The 16,440-nt window shown below is 38.5% G+C and overlaps 1 protein-coding gene across 1 annotated transcript in view; it reads left to right on the top strand.

The window, feature by feature from the left end:
- The window catches only part of SIPA1L1 (signal induced proliferation associated 1 like 1), a 377,254-nt gene that overhangs the window by 260,852 nt on the left and 99,962 nt on the right, over nt 1-16,440 (top strand). Inside the window, exon 9 of the mRNA XM_082844854.1 lies at nt 11,093-11,267. Coding sequence (XP_082700980.1) covers nt 11,093-11,267 — 175 coding nt within the window. The remainder of the gene's footprint in view (nt 1-11,092; nt 11,268-16,440) is intronic.

The raw sequence follows: 16,440 nt of genomic DNA, 5'->3' as shown, positions 1-16,440 counted from the left end.
GACACATGTACTTAGGTGTTTAGTCTGGGGAGTCATTTTTTTGGTAGGAAATTTTATTAATGCCTTGAAATCCTTGTGAGAAACTAATTATTTCAGTGCCTTTACAAATACAGATTTTGAAAAAGAAATGCTTGTAAGTGCAGTACGTTATGCATTTGAATCTTTGCAAAGCATTTTTAGTTTCCATCTATGTCATCATTTTTTGAAATTTCATGCTTTGTACATCCTTATATTTAAAGAGATTGATAGTATGAATACCAAAAAACTGGACTCACTAAAAGGACCTTCTACATCTCCCTTTAAGTTTTATTTAAATAAAGAAAACACTATTTGCTTGCTATATTGTGGCATTTTGCCTTTCAGATCTTTGGTGCTTTTTTCTTTCTTTCTTTCTTTCTTCTTTTTTTTTTTTTCATTTTACCATTTAAAAATGAAATGAACTGAAGAGCAGACGTAAGTTATATCTATATACTATAAAAGATAGTATTTCACAAAAATATAAAAATTTGTTTTTCATTTGACTAGACTGATACTTATGTGGGAACTGAAGTAGGTATTTTAATTCCCAAAGTTTTAAGAAATGATTATATGCTTTGTGGCTTACCCATGCTTTCACATTCACCTTCCTGATACCTTCCTGGGTTTTTCACTATTGATTGATGTCCATTTCCATTATCATCTAAAGGTCAATAAGAAGATGAAATAACCTGCCAATGATTTCACTTTGTCAAGAATTTAGAGCAGTTTGTGACCCAGCAAATTTAGATCAACTCTGGATTTAGTTTTTCCTTCATGGTCCTACATCTTAACGTATTAGATAATTGAGAGCATCTCTTATGATGAAAACACATTAGATAAATATATATGTTTACTTGTCACACTGTTCTGAGCTCTTTACCAGCATCATCTGATTTAATCCTTACGGCACCCGTGGGCAGTAGGTTCCAGTTATTGGCCTGTTTTATGATTGAGAGGATCGAGGCTTTCAGAAGCAGTGCCACTTTCCCTTAGGAGTCCTGAACACTGGATACGCGTTTGCACGATACTACCTTTTGTTTTTAAGATTTGCAAGTTTTCATCTCTTTTTGCACATCTCAAATTATTTTGGCCCTCTACACTACACTGTGAAATATCAGGAATTTCGTTATCTATTCAGGCCAACTTTTAAATAATATGGCTAGTTCAGTTACTTTTAAATTTGCCATATTAATGCCGTTTTTCTTCATCAGTCATTAAAAAACACTTTTATCTCATCTACCCAGTGCAAGAGAAATGAAAGGTCATTATACCAGGCTCTGTTTCAAGGAGTTCACACGTGTAAAGCACTTACTGCACATGAATAATGATAAAATAATAACTCATTAGTCCTTTATATGTATCATTTCATCTTTATCAGCATCCTGTGAGAAAGCTGCTGTTATAGATAGTATAATATACTGTGCTTAACTTTCAGAAGTAAGCGTAACTTTTCAAATTCAATAAATGCTAATTGAGTAACCACTCTTTGCAGATTGTTAAATACTGTAGAAAATAAATAGGCTAGTAAGACACAGTCCTTACCTTTGAAGGAGACAAAGTCATAAATTACTGTAATGAAAGGTAGGGTTAATATAACGAGTATAATAAGAGAACTGCAAACAGACAAGCCAGTGGGGCCAAGTCATGATTGGTTAGATGGGTCAGGATGAAATGGATCAGGATGAAACAGACCTTTCATCAGACTAGAGAATAAGCCGTCCGGTGGTCTAGACTCAGAACAATGAGAACAAAGCCCACAGAATGTGGTTATGGGACAGCAAGCAGTCCTGCTGAGCAGGAGTGTAAGGCAGTAATAAAAACAGATTACTAAGCCAGGAACTGAGCAGTGACTAAGCCAGGAACCGTGTGAAGCAATTTACATGAATTATTTTAATTAACCCTTAGAATCCTTTGATATAGGTGCTATTATTGTTCTTGCTTTGCCGACAGGAGCACCGAGGCACAAAGAGGCGGAAGGACCCCCCCCCCCAGGTCACAATTAGGATCTGGGGGAGGCAAGTCTTGCATCCAGGCATTCGGGCTCCAGAGTCCACTTTCTTCCCCAATACACTGTACACCCCATCCTCCCCTCCCCTCCCCTTGAGTGGGAGAAGGAACTGGAAATATGGATCCAGGTTTTATTGCTACAGGCTACAGTGCCCAATATTAAGTATAACATGTAAAACCCAAATAGGATCAGAATAGAGCTTAAAGATAAAGTGCAGTTGCCAGTTTGCAGAAGAGAAAATTGGAAGACCTGTTTTCATTAGGAAATGTCAAGGTTCCTGTACACAGTAGTGATTTTACCTAAATGAGTATCTCCACTGTTTTTCTAGATACTTATTAAAAATACAAAGAAATGAAAATATTTGTTGGATTCTCTATTTAAAATGTTGCCCTTCAAGTTATTGAAGTGAAAGGGGAAAAGTAATCATATCTAATTAGGTCTGCAATATATATCTCAAGAATAGATGTAAGGAAAGCAGCAGTGTTTATTTGATAATGAATAGCACTGTTCCTTTGATTAAGGGCATGGGTGAAATTCTCTGCTGACTTAGCCTGTTCATTGCCCTGGTGCATTATTCTGTTGAAGATAAATGAGTTTGACTAGCCACTTTCCTCTTTGATTCAGGCAGCTGGATTTAAAGAATGAACCATAGGGAAAACAATTTTTCCAAAACCTGTTTTCTATGAATGAAGCTTTGGCAGAACAATGACCATTTCTGAAATTTCAATCTTCTTCTAGATTATGGTATCAGCTAATGAATGTTGAAAGTTCAGATGGCCACCAGATGGGTTCCATATGTACATTATCAGGAAGACATATACACGACTGTCCTCAGGTCAGAGAAAGGAGACAGTGGCATTGGTTGCTTTGTCTCGTCTGTTCACAAATAGTGATTACACGGGCTCATCCATGCTCTTTTGCCTGGCTGAGGCTGGGGTGGGTGACTGGATGGGGTCCTTTCCAGTAGTAAGATTTATGATTAACATGACTGATAGCAGTAGCATTTGGAAGACGTTTGGCTGGGTAGGACTGCAGTTTGCAGTTGAAGGAGCTCAGCATGTCTAAGACTTGCAGTGAAGATTCTTTGGTTCACAATCCAAAGACAGAGGAACTGTTTGCAGATACTTCAGTCTTCTTGATTTTAAACTGTGAATTGTGCTTTAAATTCAGGACTTTAATTAGCTAATATCTTCAAATGATCCAAAAATCAAAGTATTTACATTGAGGGATCCCATTTCCACCCTGTTCCTATCCCTCACCTCTCTTCTCCCCTATATTACCACTTTTATTAGTTTCTTACGTATTCCTATGTTTCTTTATACAGATATACCAGATGTGCATATGTAGTCTTAGTTCCCTTTTTCTTATACAAAATATAGCATGCTGTAAACATTTGCTTTTTCACTTAGTAATATATTTTGGAGACCTTTCTATGTCAGTACACAGAAAGTTTTCCCATTGTTTTTATGGCTGCATAATATTCTGTTTTATTGCTGTACCATAGTTTACTTCATTAGTTCTTCTATTAATGGACGTTTAGATGGATAACAGTGTTCCTATTACAGACAGTGCTGCAATGAAGAGCCTTTTCCTATGTAACTGAAATTCATCTTAATGTCAAATCAATACAAGTACATAAATCATCATTTTAATACCCAATATGAAGCTTTCTATTTTTGGGAGAACTTTTGCACAGCATGTTATTAGATAAGATTATTGTGTGTGTGTGTATAGAATATTTCCTTTACATTATGCCAAAGATAAAAATAGATTAGAATCTGTCTGTGCACATGTATATAAATAATTTTGACAGCATCTCTGTCAGATTTTTTTTAAATGATCTTTCTACCCAGTATCCATATGTCTTTTTTTCTTTTTTTTTTTGTGGTACGTGGGCCTCTCACTGTTGTGGCCTCTCCCGTTGCGGAGCACAGGCTCCGGACACTCAGGCTTGGCGGCCATGGCTCACGGGCCCAGCCGCTCCGCGGCATATGGGATCTTCCCGCACCGGGGCACGAACCCGTGTCCCCTGCATCGGCAGGGGGACTCTCAACCACTGCGCTACCAGGGAAGACCCCATATGTCATTTTTTTTTAAGCAATTTAATTTTTGTTAGTAAATTTCAGTGAAGATAAATTTCTACCTACCATTTTTTTGCCCCCAACACTGAATTTTTCCAGTCTCTTTGTCATTCTTTCTGGAGGACAATACAGTGGTAAATCTTTAGGAAGTAGTTAAGACAGTTATCATGTTTATGAAGAACAAGCCAAAGTAAATGCTATCAATGTGAATCATGAGGATTTGAAAAAATGACCAAGGTCTTCATGTCCAGTAATGGCAGAGTAGCTTGTCTCAGACCAGCCCACCCACTGAGAATAACCAGAAACACTGGACAAAGTGTTTTTTAAAAATAAATTTGGACTTCTGCTTTTGGAAGTATGGGGTAGATGTAATTTTCCCCTATTCTTCCTGCTAAGTACAGCTAAAAACCTTGTACACTGTGTATAAAGCAAACATGAATCTGAAAGGTGGAACGAAGGAAGCAGATTGGCTGGGGAACTTCGGATAAGGAACGACATAGTGGTCACTCACGATAAGAACGGAAATAGAGAGGAACTTCCTCAGCTTGATTAAAAACAGCTACAAAAACCCTACAGCTTACATCATAGTTGGTGAAAGACTTAATGGGAACAAGTCAAGGATGTACACAGTCTCTATTGCTATTCAACACAGTACTAGAAGTTCTAGTCAGTACAATAAGGCAAGAAAAGGAAATAAAAGTCAGGTGGATAAAGGAAAGGAAAATATAAAATTGTCCCTATGTCAAATGACATGATAGTCTATGTACAAAACCCCAAGGAATCTACAAAAACTTTCTAGAATTGCAAGGTGTGTCCAGCAAGGTTGTATGATTCAACATCAACTCACAAAAATCAGTTGGATCTGTTTCAATGAACATGTGGAAACTGAAAATAAAATACAATACGATTTACAATCCTTTAATAAAAAATGAAATAGCTGGGTATATACCTAACAAAACATGTTTAGGACTTGTATGCTGAAAACTACAAAACACTGATGAAAGAACTCACAGAAGACTTAAATAAAATAAAGAAACATACCATGTACTTGGATTGAAAGACTCAACCTATTAATGATGTCAATTCTCCCCTAATTGATATCAGTTTAACACGATCGATATCAAAATTCCAGCAAGATTTTTGAAATTACAGACAAGATTATTCTGAAGTTTATATTGAAAGCAAAGGAACTAGAATAGCCAAAACAATTTTGAAAAAGAATAAAGTGGGAGTAATCATTCTACGTGATTTCGAGACATTATATTGTATTGGTGTAACTACAGTAATCAAGACTGTGTCTTATTGGAAGGATAGATGCATGGATCAATGGAACAGAATAGAGAAACCAGAAATAGCTCCACACAAATATATCCAACTGATTTTTTTGACAAAGGTGGAGGAAGGATAGGCTTTTCAAACAAGGGCGCCAGAACAATTACATAGACAAAATAATGAACTTGACCGAAATCTCACACATTATACAGAAATTTATTCAAATGGATCATAGTTTGAAATGTAAAACTATAAAAATTTTTGACGAAAACGTAGGAGAAAATTGGGGGACCTGAAAATTGGTGAAGAGTTCTTAGATATAACACCAAAAATTATTTCTCTTCTAGAAAAGAAATAATTGAGAAACTTGGGTTCATCAAAATTAAATCATCCTGCAGCACTTTTTTCCTTGGACATTTGTAAGAGGCTTGGGGCTTAAGTATAGCATAAAACTGCAGATAAGAAGTTAGGTGACAGTTTAGAGTTTTCATTAATTTCATGGGGGCTGTAAAAATAAAAAATAGAGATCAAGGGTCACTGGAGAACTTGGGATTTGTTTTTAAAAAATCAAATTGAAATTCTAGAACTGAAAAAACAAAAAGTTAAAATCTCAGCAGATGGGTTAAAGCACTTTAGACACAGCAGAAAATTGATGAATTGAAGTTACCAGCAAATTTTTAACTGAAAAATGTATACAAGAAAACATGAGAAATACAGAAACGTGCCTAAAAGACATGTGGGCCATAGTGAAATACATATATGTAATGGAATTCCCAGGAGGAGAAGCGAAATTAAAGCAATATTTGGGGACAGAATTGATGTCTGAAGAAATACCAGTAAAGAAGTTTCCAAAACTGATGAAACACACGAATTGAGACAGAATCCTGTAAGCAGGATAAATACAAAGAAAATCAGATGTAGGCCCATCATAGTAAAAAATGCTGAAATTAAAAGAAAAAATCTTAAAAATAGCCAGAGGAAAAAATACTTTCAAAGAGGAACAGTAAGACAGACAATTGGATTAAAATTAACCATTTCCTGAGCTATAAAGCATAATGAAAAGGTGGAAGCCACATTTCTAGAATGCTGAAAGAGAAGAACTCTCACTAGGAATTTTACCCAGCAAAAATATTCTTTTAAAATGTAGGCAAACCTATTTACAGTGGAAAAAAAAAGAACAGTGATTATCTGAGGCTGTTAGTTGATGCAGGGATGGACAGCAAATGGGAACCAGGAAACTTGGCGTGATAGAAATGTTCTGTGTTTTGATTGGGTTGGAGGTTTATTAGAAATCATTAAACTGTGTTTGCCTCAAATGGATGCAGTGTTTACTGTTCGGAAATTATATACCAGTAGTTAACTTTAAAATGGAGTCAGATTTCTGTTTCCAGCCAAGATTAAAAGAGAGGGACTAGTTTACTTTCCCATGTGAAACAACTTTTAAAAGCTAGGCAAACCAACAAAACATTGGTTTTTATGACGTTGGAAGTCACGCAACAAAGGACAGTGGCCTTTGGGAGGTGGGAACCAAATGAACAGTAACATTGCACCAGATTTCTGCTTGAAGAGAGTTTCCAGGCTGCGGAGCTGGGAGGGGCACCCACTTGAAGCCCAGGGGTCTTCCTGAGTAGAGATTGAGATGTGAGTCCAGAGAGAGAAAAGATTTGCAGAGCTGGGTACTGGTAAGTGCATGTATTTGAGGAAACTCTTTGCGGCCAGGGTAAGAACCACTCTCAGATTGAAGGGGGCAAATCCTCAGACCTCTGGCTGGCTGAGAATAGTTCCTGCTCCCACCAGGCAATCTGGAAAACCTCATACACAGTTCACATAGCATTGGGTAAAGTCTCAAAATGACTTTGCCTCAATAATGGGGCAAAATTAACCTCAAATTAAATGCTGCTCTATTAAGACCTGTCAGAGTTTGAAAGGAAGAACTGAAAGGATCAAACTATTTCCAGTTAACTGTGTCCCAGAACAAAGCTCAGGCGTCTCTCAAGGGTTCATGACCCACATTTTGAGAACTGCTGGACAATGAAATACCTCATAGTGACTGTTTTAAATCTCTGGATTAAATCAGACAATTTAAAAGATTTTGTAAGAAGGGAAGAACTGGGTTGTTCTCATGGTCTGTGCTGCCCCCAGTGGCCTTCCTCTGGCTGTGACATGAGGAAAGAAGAGGTGAAAATACGGAACTTAAGAGGTCTCTGAGAACTTGGTTATTCAAACCTGTTTCTACTGGTAGACGGCTCTGACTTTATCATCCATCTTTCCAGGAACTCAGGGCTGCGTAAGTCAGATTTTGCAGCACCTGTTTCTTTGATTCTTTGTTAAAGTGCCTATTTTATGAGATGAAGAGCAATTTTTGTACTGTTGGTTCCCAGCTGTGGGAGCCCAACGTCACTTTTGGTGGGTGTTGAAAGACACTTTCTTTATTGAGATTCAAGGCTTTCATCTCAAACAGAACCTTGGTCCTGTTGGATTGACCATCATCACTTTTTACAATGCAAACATTTGTTGAGTGTGCAAACACTTCCATCAGTGCTCTATATGAACAATAGATATGCAAGGATGGAACTGTACAGCATGACTTCACAGTCATCCAAAAGCAAAATCCTAAACTGTGGATAAACCGAACCTGTTTCCAAGATGGCTTCTGGCGTCATCATAACTCTATTTTGAGCATTACAGGAAGGTATTACATATTCATATACATAAACCCATACAGATGTGTTTGTCTCAAAAAAATATATAGTGTTTTATATAACCTCAGAGCAATTCAAAATCCCCAAACCGTATCTCTAAACTCCATTTCCATTTGCTCTTTCTCTTGAAATATTCCTTATTATTACTTACGTAACTCCTCCTTAACAACTTCTCATATTCTGGGCAGGGAACAAGGTTGCTAACTGAAGATCCTAGGAGCCTGAGTTCACAGAATACCCACCTACCTCGACTTTACTGCAGCAGAAACAAGGATACAGTCATAGTGTCACCTCCGAGGACAGAGCACTGACATTTGGCACTGTTTAGAGGAAATTTGACATTCCAACAAATTTCCTCATCCTCTTAAAGGAGCCTTCCTTTCACAACCAGCAAATACCAGTCTGTTCTCCTGTCTGCAGGTGGAGCTCACTAGAGTGTGAGAAACCCGTCCAAAGAAGGCAATACTCTGTCTCATTGTCCTTGCATTCTGCTTCCACAGTGGTTTGGGGGAAGTTCCGTTACTTATCTTCTCTCCGAACTCTCTTCTCATATATGTAAATGAATCCTCTTGAATATTGCACAGTGAAATCTTAGGCCTTTATCTAAGAAGTTTAAAAAGCCACCCACAAATCCAATATCACTGCGATGCTTTCCACTGAACAGGGTGACTTTTGTTTTGCATTGTTGCATGAGAAGGCTGATCTGGGAGGCACAGAGCCAAAGAGCAAATAACTCCCAGCTCCAGATTGCTCCTTTTCTTTGACAGTTCTCCCTGCAGGGGGAGAGTAAGAATCTGGCTTCATTAAGGACTTCTTTTGTAACAGACATAGAGCCAGAGCCTACCACTACTTTTTTATTTGTTGAGACCTAATAGGATACTCAGCTGAATTCTAAAGCCAAGATGAAATCGCTACCTGTGGGAGTTCCCCTCTAAGTATTAGTAACATTCAGACCTTTGAAGGAGGCCAGCTGCCAGTGGTATGTGGTAGGTTTTACTTTCTTTTTCTTTACTGCATGTGGCATTCAAAAAAAAGTGAACTAAATCCTAAATGTGTTTCTGTTAATAATTAAAATGAAGCAGCGATAATGCAAGGTTGGATGCTATTTTAAAAAGATTCCGACATTGGTATATCCAGTCATTTGCAAGTTTCACATTTGGAACTTTGCCTTCCACTTGTGGAAGTAGGCCGAGTAAAATCAATTCTGCACAATTCTAGAAGTCCTAAGGAGCTCTCATGCCTATGGGTCATGGAAAAGCTACTGAGCCTTCCTTGTCAACTAGTTAGCACGCAGTGGAGAGGGGGGAAAGCAAGCAGGAGTTCCGTCATGACATTTTCTAGTTATCACCATTCTGAACCATTTGGTTTAGGAAGTTGAAAAAGAGTTGCTCAGGTTCACGGTCTTGTGTAAAACAATAGGAGATGGATATGTTTCAGAATTAAGAAAGGTCCAGCTTTAGAAGGATCATAAAATGCACGCAGCGTGGAGGAATAGTCCCCAGGGTCTGGAGCGGCACCCCACAATCGAACACGTTAATATTTCCCAAAAATATGAATATTCACAGAAAGAGGAATAAATTAAAAAGTATTACTGTCGGCTCATATCCAGTTTTACTGCCAAATGTATTTGCTTAAATTTGGTTTTCAACTGTGGAATTGCTAATAAGGGGCTATGGACATACGTTGCAGTGACAGAAATAGAGCACGACAAGCCTGGTTGAGTCCTGGTAATATTTAATAGAACCGAATCACAGGGCTGATAATTTATGATCTCTCCCTACTGGGCCAGTTACTTTTTTTTCCCTTTTCTGACCTTCTCTTTGCATATCTGTGAAGCAGGGGTAGTATTTGCTTTGTAGGCTTTTATGAGGATAAGATAATGTAAGTTAAACACTAAACAGTGATTGGCAGACAGTGGCTGTTCAATAAATGTTAGCTATTAAAATTTTGCCTCTTCTCTTCCCCCTTCCCTTTATGAGATAAAAATTTACTGATACAGTGGTTGCAGTGCCACTCTGGAAACAGGCTTAAGTGATATGGACTGCCCTGATTTTACTGGAGAATTAAAAGTCTAAATTTTAAGATTGAAAACTCATTTAGTGTTAAATGACTAATACAACTTTAAAATTTGTTTATAGAATGACTAAACTTTTCAGTGATGAATGAGTGTTTCTATTAATGTTATATCATATTTAAATTTCTTGAATGCTCTGTTTTAGCTGTATTTGAGGAAGGAATATTTACCACTAGCTGCTTTGCCATTATGAGGCCCCTTTTAAAGTTTCTACCCAGGTACTCGTCTTCTAGAAAAATAGTTGAAAAGCATAGTGTCTGATGCTAGTGCCGTCACAAAGATATAACCAAGGTTTATAATTTAATAGATTGGAAAAGTGGCATTAGGAGATAAGTCTCTTCCAATTTTACCCCCCCAAATTTTATAAGAACTTTAATGGGCTTTTAGTGCAATACAGTTTAAAGTAACTTTTGTAAACACAAATAGACCCACAGACATAGAAAATAAACTTATGGTTACCAAAGGGAGAAGCAAGGGATTGATAAATTAGGAGTGTGAGATTAAAATATACACACGACTATATATAAAATAGATAACCAACAAGGACCTACTGTATAGCACAGTGAACTACACTCAGTATTTTGTAATAACCTGTAAGGGAAAGGAATCTGAAAAAGATTGCGTGTGTGTGTGTGTGTGTGCGTGTCTGTGTGTGTGTGTGTAACTGAATCACTTTGCTGTTCACTGAAACTAACACAACGCTGTAAATCAACTGTACTTCAATTAAAAAATAAAGTATCTTTTGTAAAGTAGACCTTTACTTTTAAATTCTTAAGGCCTCCCTTTTTAAAAACGGAAGAACGAAAGCAGAAGGATTTCAAGAGAAGAAAGAGGTTAGCTTACTTGATGGGCATATGGCCTACAGGACTTATTAGCATTTAAGCGGACGGAGTGGGTCTGCCTATATTTATATGCATTGTATCACCTGCCTTCACAGCTGAACTATCAGCAGAAAGTAGGCATCATGTACTGCAAAGCTGGACAGAGCACGGAAGAAGAGATGTACAACAATGAATCAGCCGGCCCAGCCTTTGAGGAATTCCTCCAGCTATTGGGAGAACGCGTTCGGCTCAAAGGATTTGAGAAGTATCGTGCGCAGCTTGACACCAAAAGTAAGAAATACTTATACCCTCCTGCTAGGCATATTGTCCTCCTGCTGTGTTGATGTTCACCTGATAAGTTGCATGTAAAACAACATGGCCACTTACTGTAGAAAACTGCTGGTGATGGGGGAAGAGGAAGAAGCCAGGGAGGGAAGATGTGGCTCTAAAACAATTGAAGACCATAGTCAAAGTAGCTAGGATTGGACTTTTAAAAAAATAGTGTTATCAGAAATGGGGAAGGTAGAAAGCAGTGGATGGAGATCATGCAGAATTGCCCCTGGATAGTGTTGCACAAATTTCACTATATTTAGCTGAAAAACTCCTGCAACTTAAAACCATCTGGTTGCAAGCCCTAGAATTTTTGACTTTCACTAACTCATTTCATAATCCTTGTGCATATCTGTGTAGTCAGTCATTGTATGGTTTTTTTAATTTTTATATTTTAATATCTAGAGGTATTTTTGTTTATTTATTTCCTGTTATTATTGTCCATAGTCTAACTTAATCTCTAAGCAAATAGGCTTAGCTTTGATATTAGTTTGGCTCGTAAAATGTGTTGATTCAAAGCACAATAGTGCAGCAGTCTGTTTAGCTACAGCTCATGAACATAGAGGTTTGTCCCTTCCCATTCCCAGGTGGTTAATAAAAGAGTTATGTTCTCAAGTATCTAGAGTATGTTGACTTCTGCTATGCGTCTGTGTGAAGGCAATTTTATCTCAAAATCCATCCATAGACACCTGTGACCTGTTTTTCTTTGAGAGGGGCTTTGGATTAGCACATCTGTATTGCAGTCTATAGTAATCGCTCTGATTTTCTGTACAGGAAATTAAATAAGGAGTTGAGTCATGAAAACAGAAAAGCATTCATAAACTCTACTGCAGGGAAGAATTTCCTGTTGCCATGGTTTTGCTGTTGCCAACTTGGAAACGACATGCAGGAGAACCTATGAAAAACCATAAATAGCCTAGACTCTTAAATATTATTTTAACGTTCCATACTCTGCTTGCAGCTGCATAATGTGTTAAATCTCAATATGCCCTTAAACTCTTTTTATCAAGATATTTTGACATTTCCTTTGTAATTCCTTCACGTTGTCCCGATTTGTTGTGTTATATAAATTATCACCACAAAGAGCTATTAAAAGGGTCTGGGAAGAAAATGTAATTAGCACCTTGATTCTGTCAATGAATGGCCAGATTGGGAGTTGGTAAGCTTATTTATTATGTGTGTATTTACACGGTCCCAGCCATCTCTCGATGATGAAGGGCAATGTGAGAAATGTATAGCAAGGGCAGACTTAAGCAGTGTGGCGCTGAGTAAGGGAGTGGAATAAGCAAACTAAGCACTTTGCACATTTTGCCCCAATATGCCAGTAACTGCAAAGGCCTGGATCAGCAAACTGCCTCTAATGGCACATTTTTCAGTTATGTAATACATCCATCTGGGAAGGGTTCCTTTTCACTGAACTACTCTCCTTTAAGGCTCCTTGTAACCTTCTGAGGCATAGCTCCTGAGAAAGAGGGTTCAGTTTCCTTTTCTATCCTTTCAGAGGGTCAAGTTTCCTAAAGGGAATGAAAAGTAGGAAAGTGTTTCCATTCTAAAGCCTGAAGAAGACAGTATGCATGTTTATCTCTCTTACTCCAAGCTAGAAGAGACCATTAGCCTCATCACTTAAATGGGTATTAAACAATAACAGACCACAGAAATAGGGATCAACCAGCCTCTGCACTCTCCCCAGCAGCGTCCTACTGGCCAGGACACACCCAGAGGTGAGACTTTGTTCTGTGTACTGTGAGATAAGCTCACCACATCTTACCTAACTTTATGCTGTGTTAAGAAACGCTTTCAATAAGATCTTTTTTTTTTTTTGCGGTACGCGGGCCTCTCACTGCTGTGGCTTCTCCCGTTGCGGAGCACAGGCTCCGGACGCGCAGGCTCAGCGGTCATGGCTCACAGGCCCAGCCGCTCCGCAGCTCGTGGGATCCTCCCGGACCGGGGCACGAACCCGTGTCCCCTGCATCGGCAGGCGGACTCTCAACCACTGCACCACCAGGGAAGCCCTCAACGTGATCTTTAAAAAGAGAAAATGCTTTCCAGAACCTGTGTTCCTAAAGGATCACTCCGTCTCCATATGACAGTGTAGTTGTCACTTGGATCTGTGGATTTGTAGTCTTCATCAAATTAAAATATTATTTGCCAAACTCATTTTTTAATTTTTCTGCACCTCCACCTTCTGAATCTCTAACTACTCATATATTAGGTCACTTACTAGTTGTGATTCGATTTTTAAACTTTTTTTCCCCTCTGTGCTTGTGTTTGGATAATTCCGATTAATGCATTTAAGGCACTGTATTTTTCTTTTCTTCCATAGTGTCTTAATCTGCTATTATCCAATCTAGTGAAATTTTCATTTCAGATATTGTGATTTTCAGGTCCAGAAGTTGCATTTGGGTTTTCTTTTCTTTTTTTGGCGGGGGGGGGAGTTCTCTTTTCTTATATTTTCCATATTATTCTCATTAGGTTCATGTCCTCCTTTAAAGCCTTGAGCGTATTTATAATAGCTGTTTGAAAGTCTTTGTGTGCTAATTCCATCATCCCTGTCATCTGGGGTCTCCCTTTAACAGATTTTCTCCTGTTTTTGAATTACGTTTTACTGCTTCATCTGTCTGGTTATTTTTGATTGGATAGTGGACATTGTGAATGTTTCTTCATTGAGGACCTGGATTTTGTTGTCTTCTTTAAAGAGTGTCGTTTTATTTTGGTGGGCAATTAATTTAATTATAGAACAACTTGATCTTTATGAATCTTGTTCTTAGGCTTTTTTAAAGCATACCTAGAGTAGCCTTTACTCTCTGGCTAATTTAGCCCTCCTGCTAAGGCACCTGAATACCAGCATATTCAGTGAGGTATCTCTGCTGTGGTCAGAAGTTGAATGACTTCTACCCCTGTGTGAACTTTGGGAATGGTTTGGCTGACAAATCTCTGGTAGTTGTTATTTCCCCAATAGTTTTTCTTTTCTTTTCTTTTCTTTTTTTAACTGAGATATGATTGACATATAACACTGTATTAGTTTTGGGTGTACAACATAATGATTCAGTATTTGTATATATCCCGAAATGATCACCAAAATAAGTCTAGTTAACATCTGTCACCATACCTAGTTACACAATTTTATTTTCTTACGATGAGAACCTTTAAGATCTACTCTCTCAGCAACTTTCATTTACGAAATACGGTGTTATTAACTGTAGTCACCATGATGTACCTTACCTGAATGTTTTTTCTTTCCCTGGCTTTTGGAACCTCACTCTGTGCTTGTGCAGCTTAATATTCAGCCCAAGACTCAAGGGAACCCCTGTGTAGATTTCCAAGTCTCTTTCACCGTTTGGTTTCCTCTTCTTTGGTATTCTGCCCAGCAAGTATCAGCCGCCTCAACCTTCCAGACCTCCAGCATGTTCTGGCTCCCCTCTTCAGATCCCTGCTCTGTGCCGTTGTTTGGGAAGTACTTCCAGGTAGAAAGCTGGGTGGGGATCACAGGGCTCACCTTCTTTGATACTTTTTTCTCAGGGAACACTATCCATTGCTGCCTATTGTAAAATGTCTGAAAAAAGGTGGTTTCAGGTATTTTGTCTATTTTTCTATTTATTTACAACGGGAGAGCAGGTCCTCTACCAAGTGCTGTTATGGCCAGAAGTAGAAGTCTTAGACACTTGTTACGTGTCATCTCATTTAATCCCCACAAACTCTGCTAGATGCCAGTTATCCCCATTTTACAGAATTGGCTTCTTTAGATCAACTAACGTGCCCAAGGTTAGGCAGCTAGTAAGCATTAAGGAGGGAGAACAGGTCCTAGTGTTACGGTTAATGACGTGTTTAGAGAAAGCGTAAATGTAGGATTAGGTACAGTGAAGCCCGCAGAGCTCTGCCTTGTGGCTGTATCTTCCCCTCTCTCGAGCCCTTGAGCTAAAAATACTCAAGCCGTCTCATGAGACAGCTCCACTTGTCATGTATTATAATTATATTCAGATTTTAGTACTTTGGTAAAGGAGGAAGAGGCTCAGGAAAGGAAGGATTGATGGAACTGTCAAACCATTTCTTCTTTTTCCCAGTGTTCCATACAAAGTCCAGTTTCCATCTCAGAAATAAGGACTTCTAGCAAACAAGCTACAGGTGTGTCAGGGGTTGGAACAGTTCTGCAATGAAGAAACTTTCAGGAGTAAATTTTTTTCTCCTTTTTTGGTTTCATTATTTGGATGGCATAACCTCTAGATAATTACCATCCCCTCACACTACAGTAAATACGAAAATAAGCTTCCCACCAAGCAGTTTATTATTTGAAAGCTGGAGACCACCCTCATTTTAAGCTGTGTGTATGGATTATTATTGGGGAAATTATTTCCCGAATGAAGCATGTTTGTCAAGTCAGCACGTAAGAGACTTAGAAACCCTTTGAAAAGCATTCCTTCAAAGCTCTGCCTTCTTTGATTTGCCACAATATTAGTGAATGCTTGTTGCTTCCCCCATTTTTCAGCAGTATTATAAAGATCGTTGAGGGCTTCCCTGGTGGCGCAGTGGTTGAGAGTCCGCCTGCCGATGCAGGGGACACGGGTTCGTGCCCCGGTCTGGGAAGATCCCACATGCCGCAGAGCGGCTGGGCCCGTGAGCCATGGCTGCTGAGCCTGCGCGTCTGGAGCCTGTGCTCTGCAACGGGAGAGGCCACAACAGTAAGAGGCCTGCGTATCGCAAAAAAAAAAAAAAAAAAATCGTTGAGATTCACGATCTTAGAGGAGATGGAAGACTTTTCATAAAGAAAATAAATCCTTTATTTGGAATATTTAACCCTTGATAAAGAAGGGAGTAAAACTAGCATTATTTAAATGTTTCACACATGCAAAGGACTGTTTGGAGTTCTAGAGACTGATGAATGAAGAAAAGTTTTCTTTTTTCATCTCCTAAACTTTAAACTGTGTTATAGTGTAAGGTTTTTCCTTTGAGTGTTACTGAGATGCAGTTGGCAAAGAAATTAAAATATGTAAAAGGCCCTATTTAAGGCAGCTACACTTCTTATCTCAACTGCACAGAATTCTAAGTTCTGATCAACACATTTCTTGAGCATCTTTATGGGCTAGTACTTTCATATGCATTGTTTCAATCCTCAGAACAGTGAGAAGAATATCGAGGG

Source organism: Leucopleurus acutus (assembly GCF_964270905.1).
Source record: "Leucopleurus acutus genome assembly, chromosome: 1".
Classification (NCBI taxonomy): Eukaryota; Metazoa; Chordata; class Mammalia; order Artiodactyla; family Delphinidae; genus Leucopleurus; species Leucopleurus acutus.
This window is presented reverse-complemented; position numbering and strand designations above follow the sequence as displayed.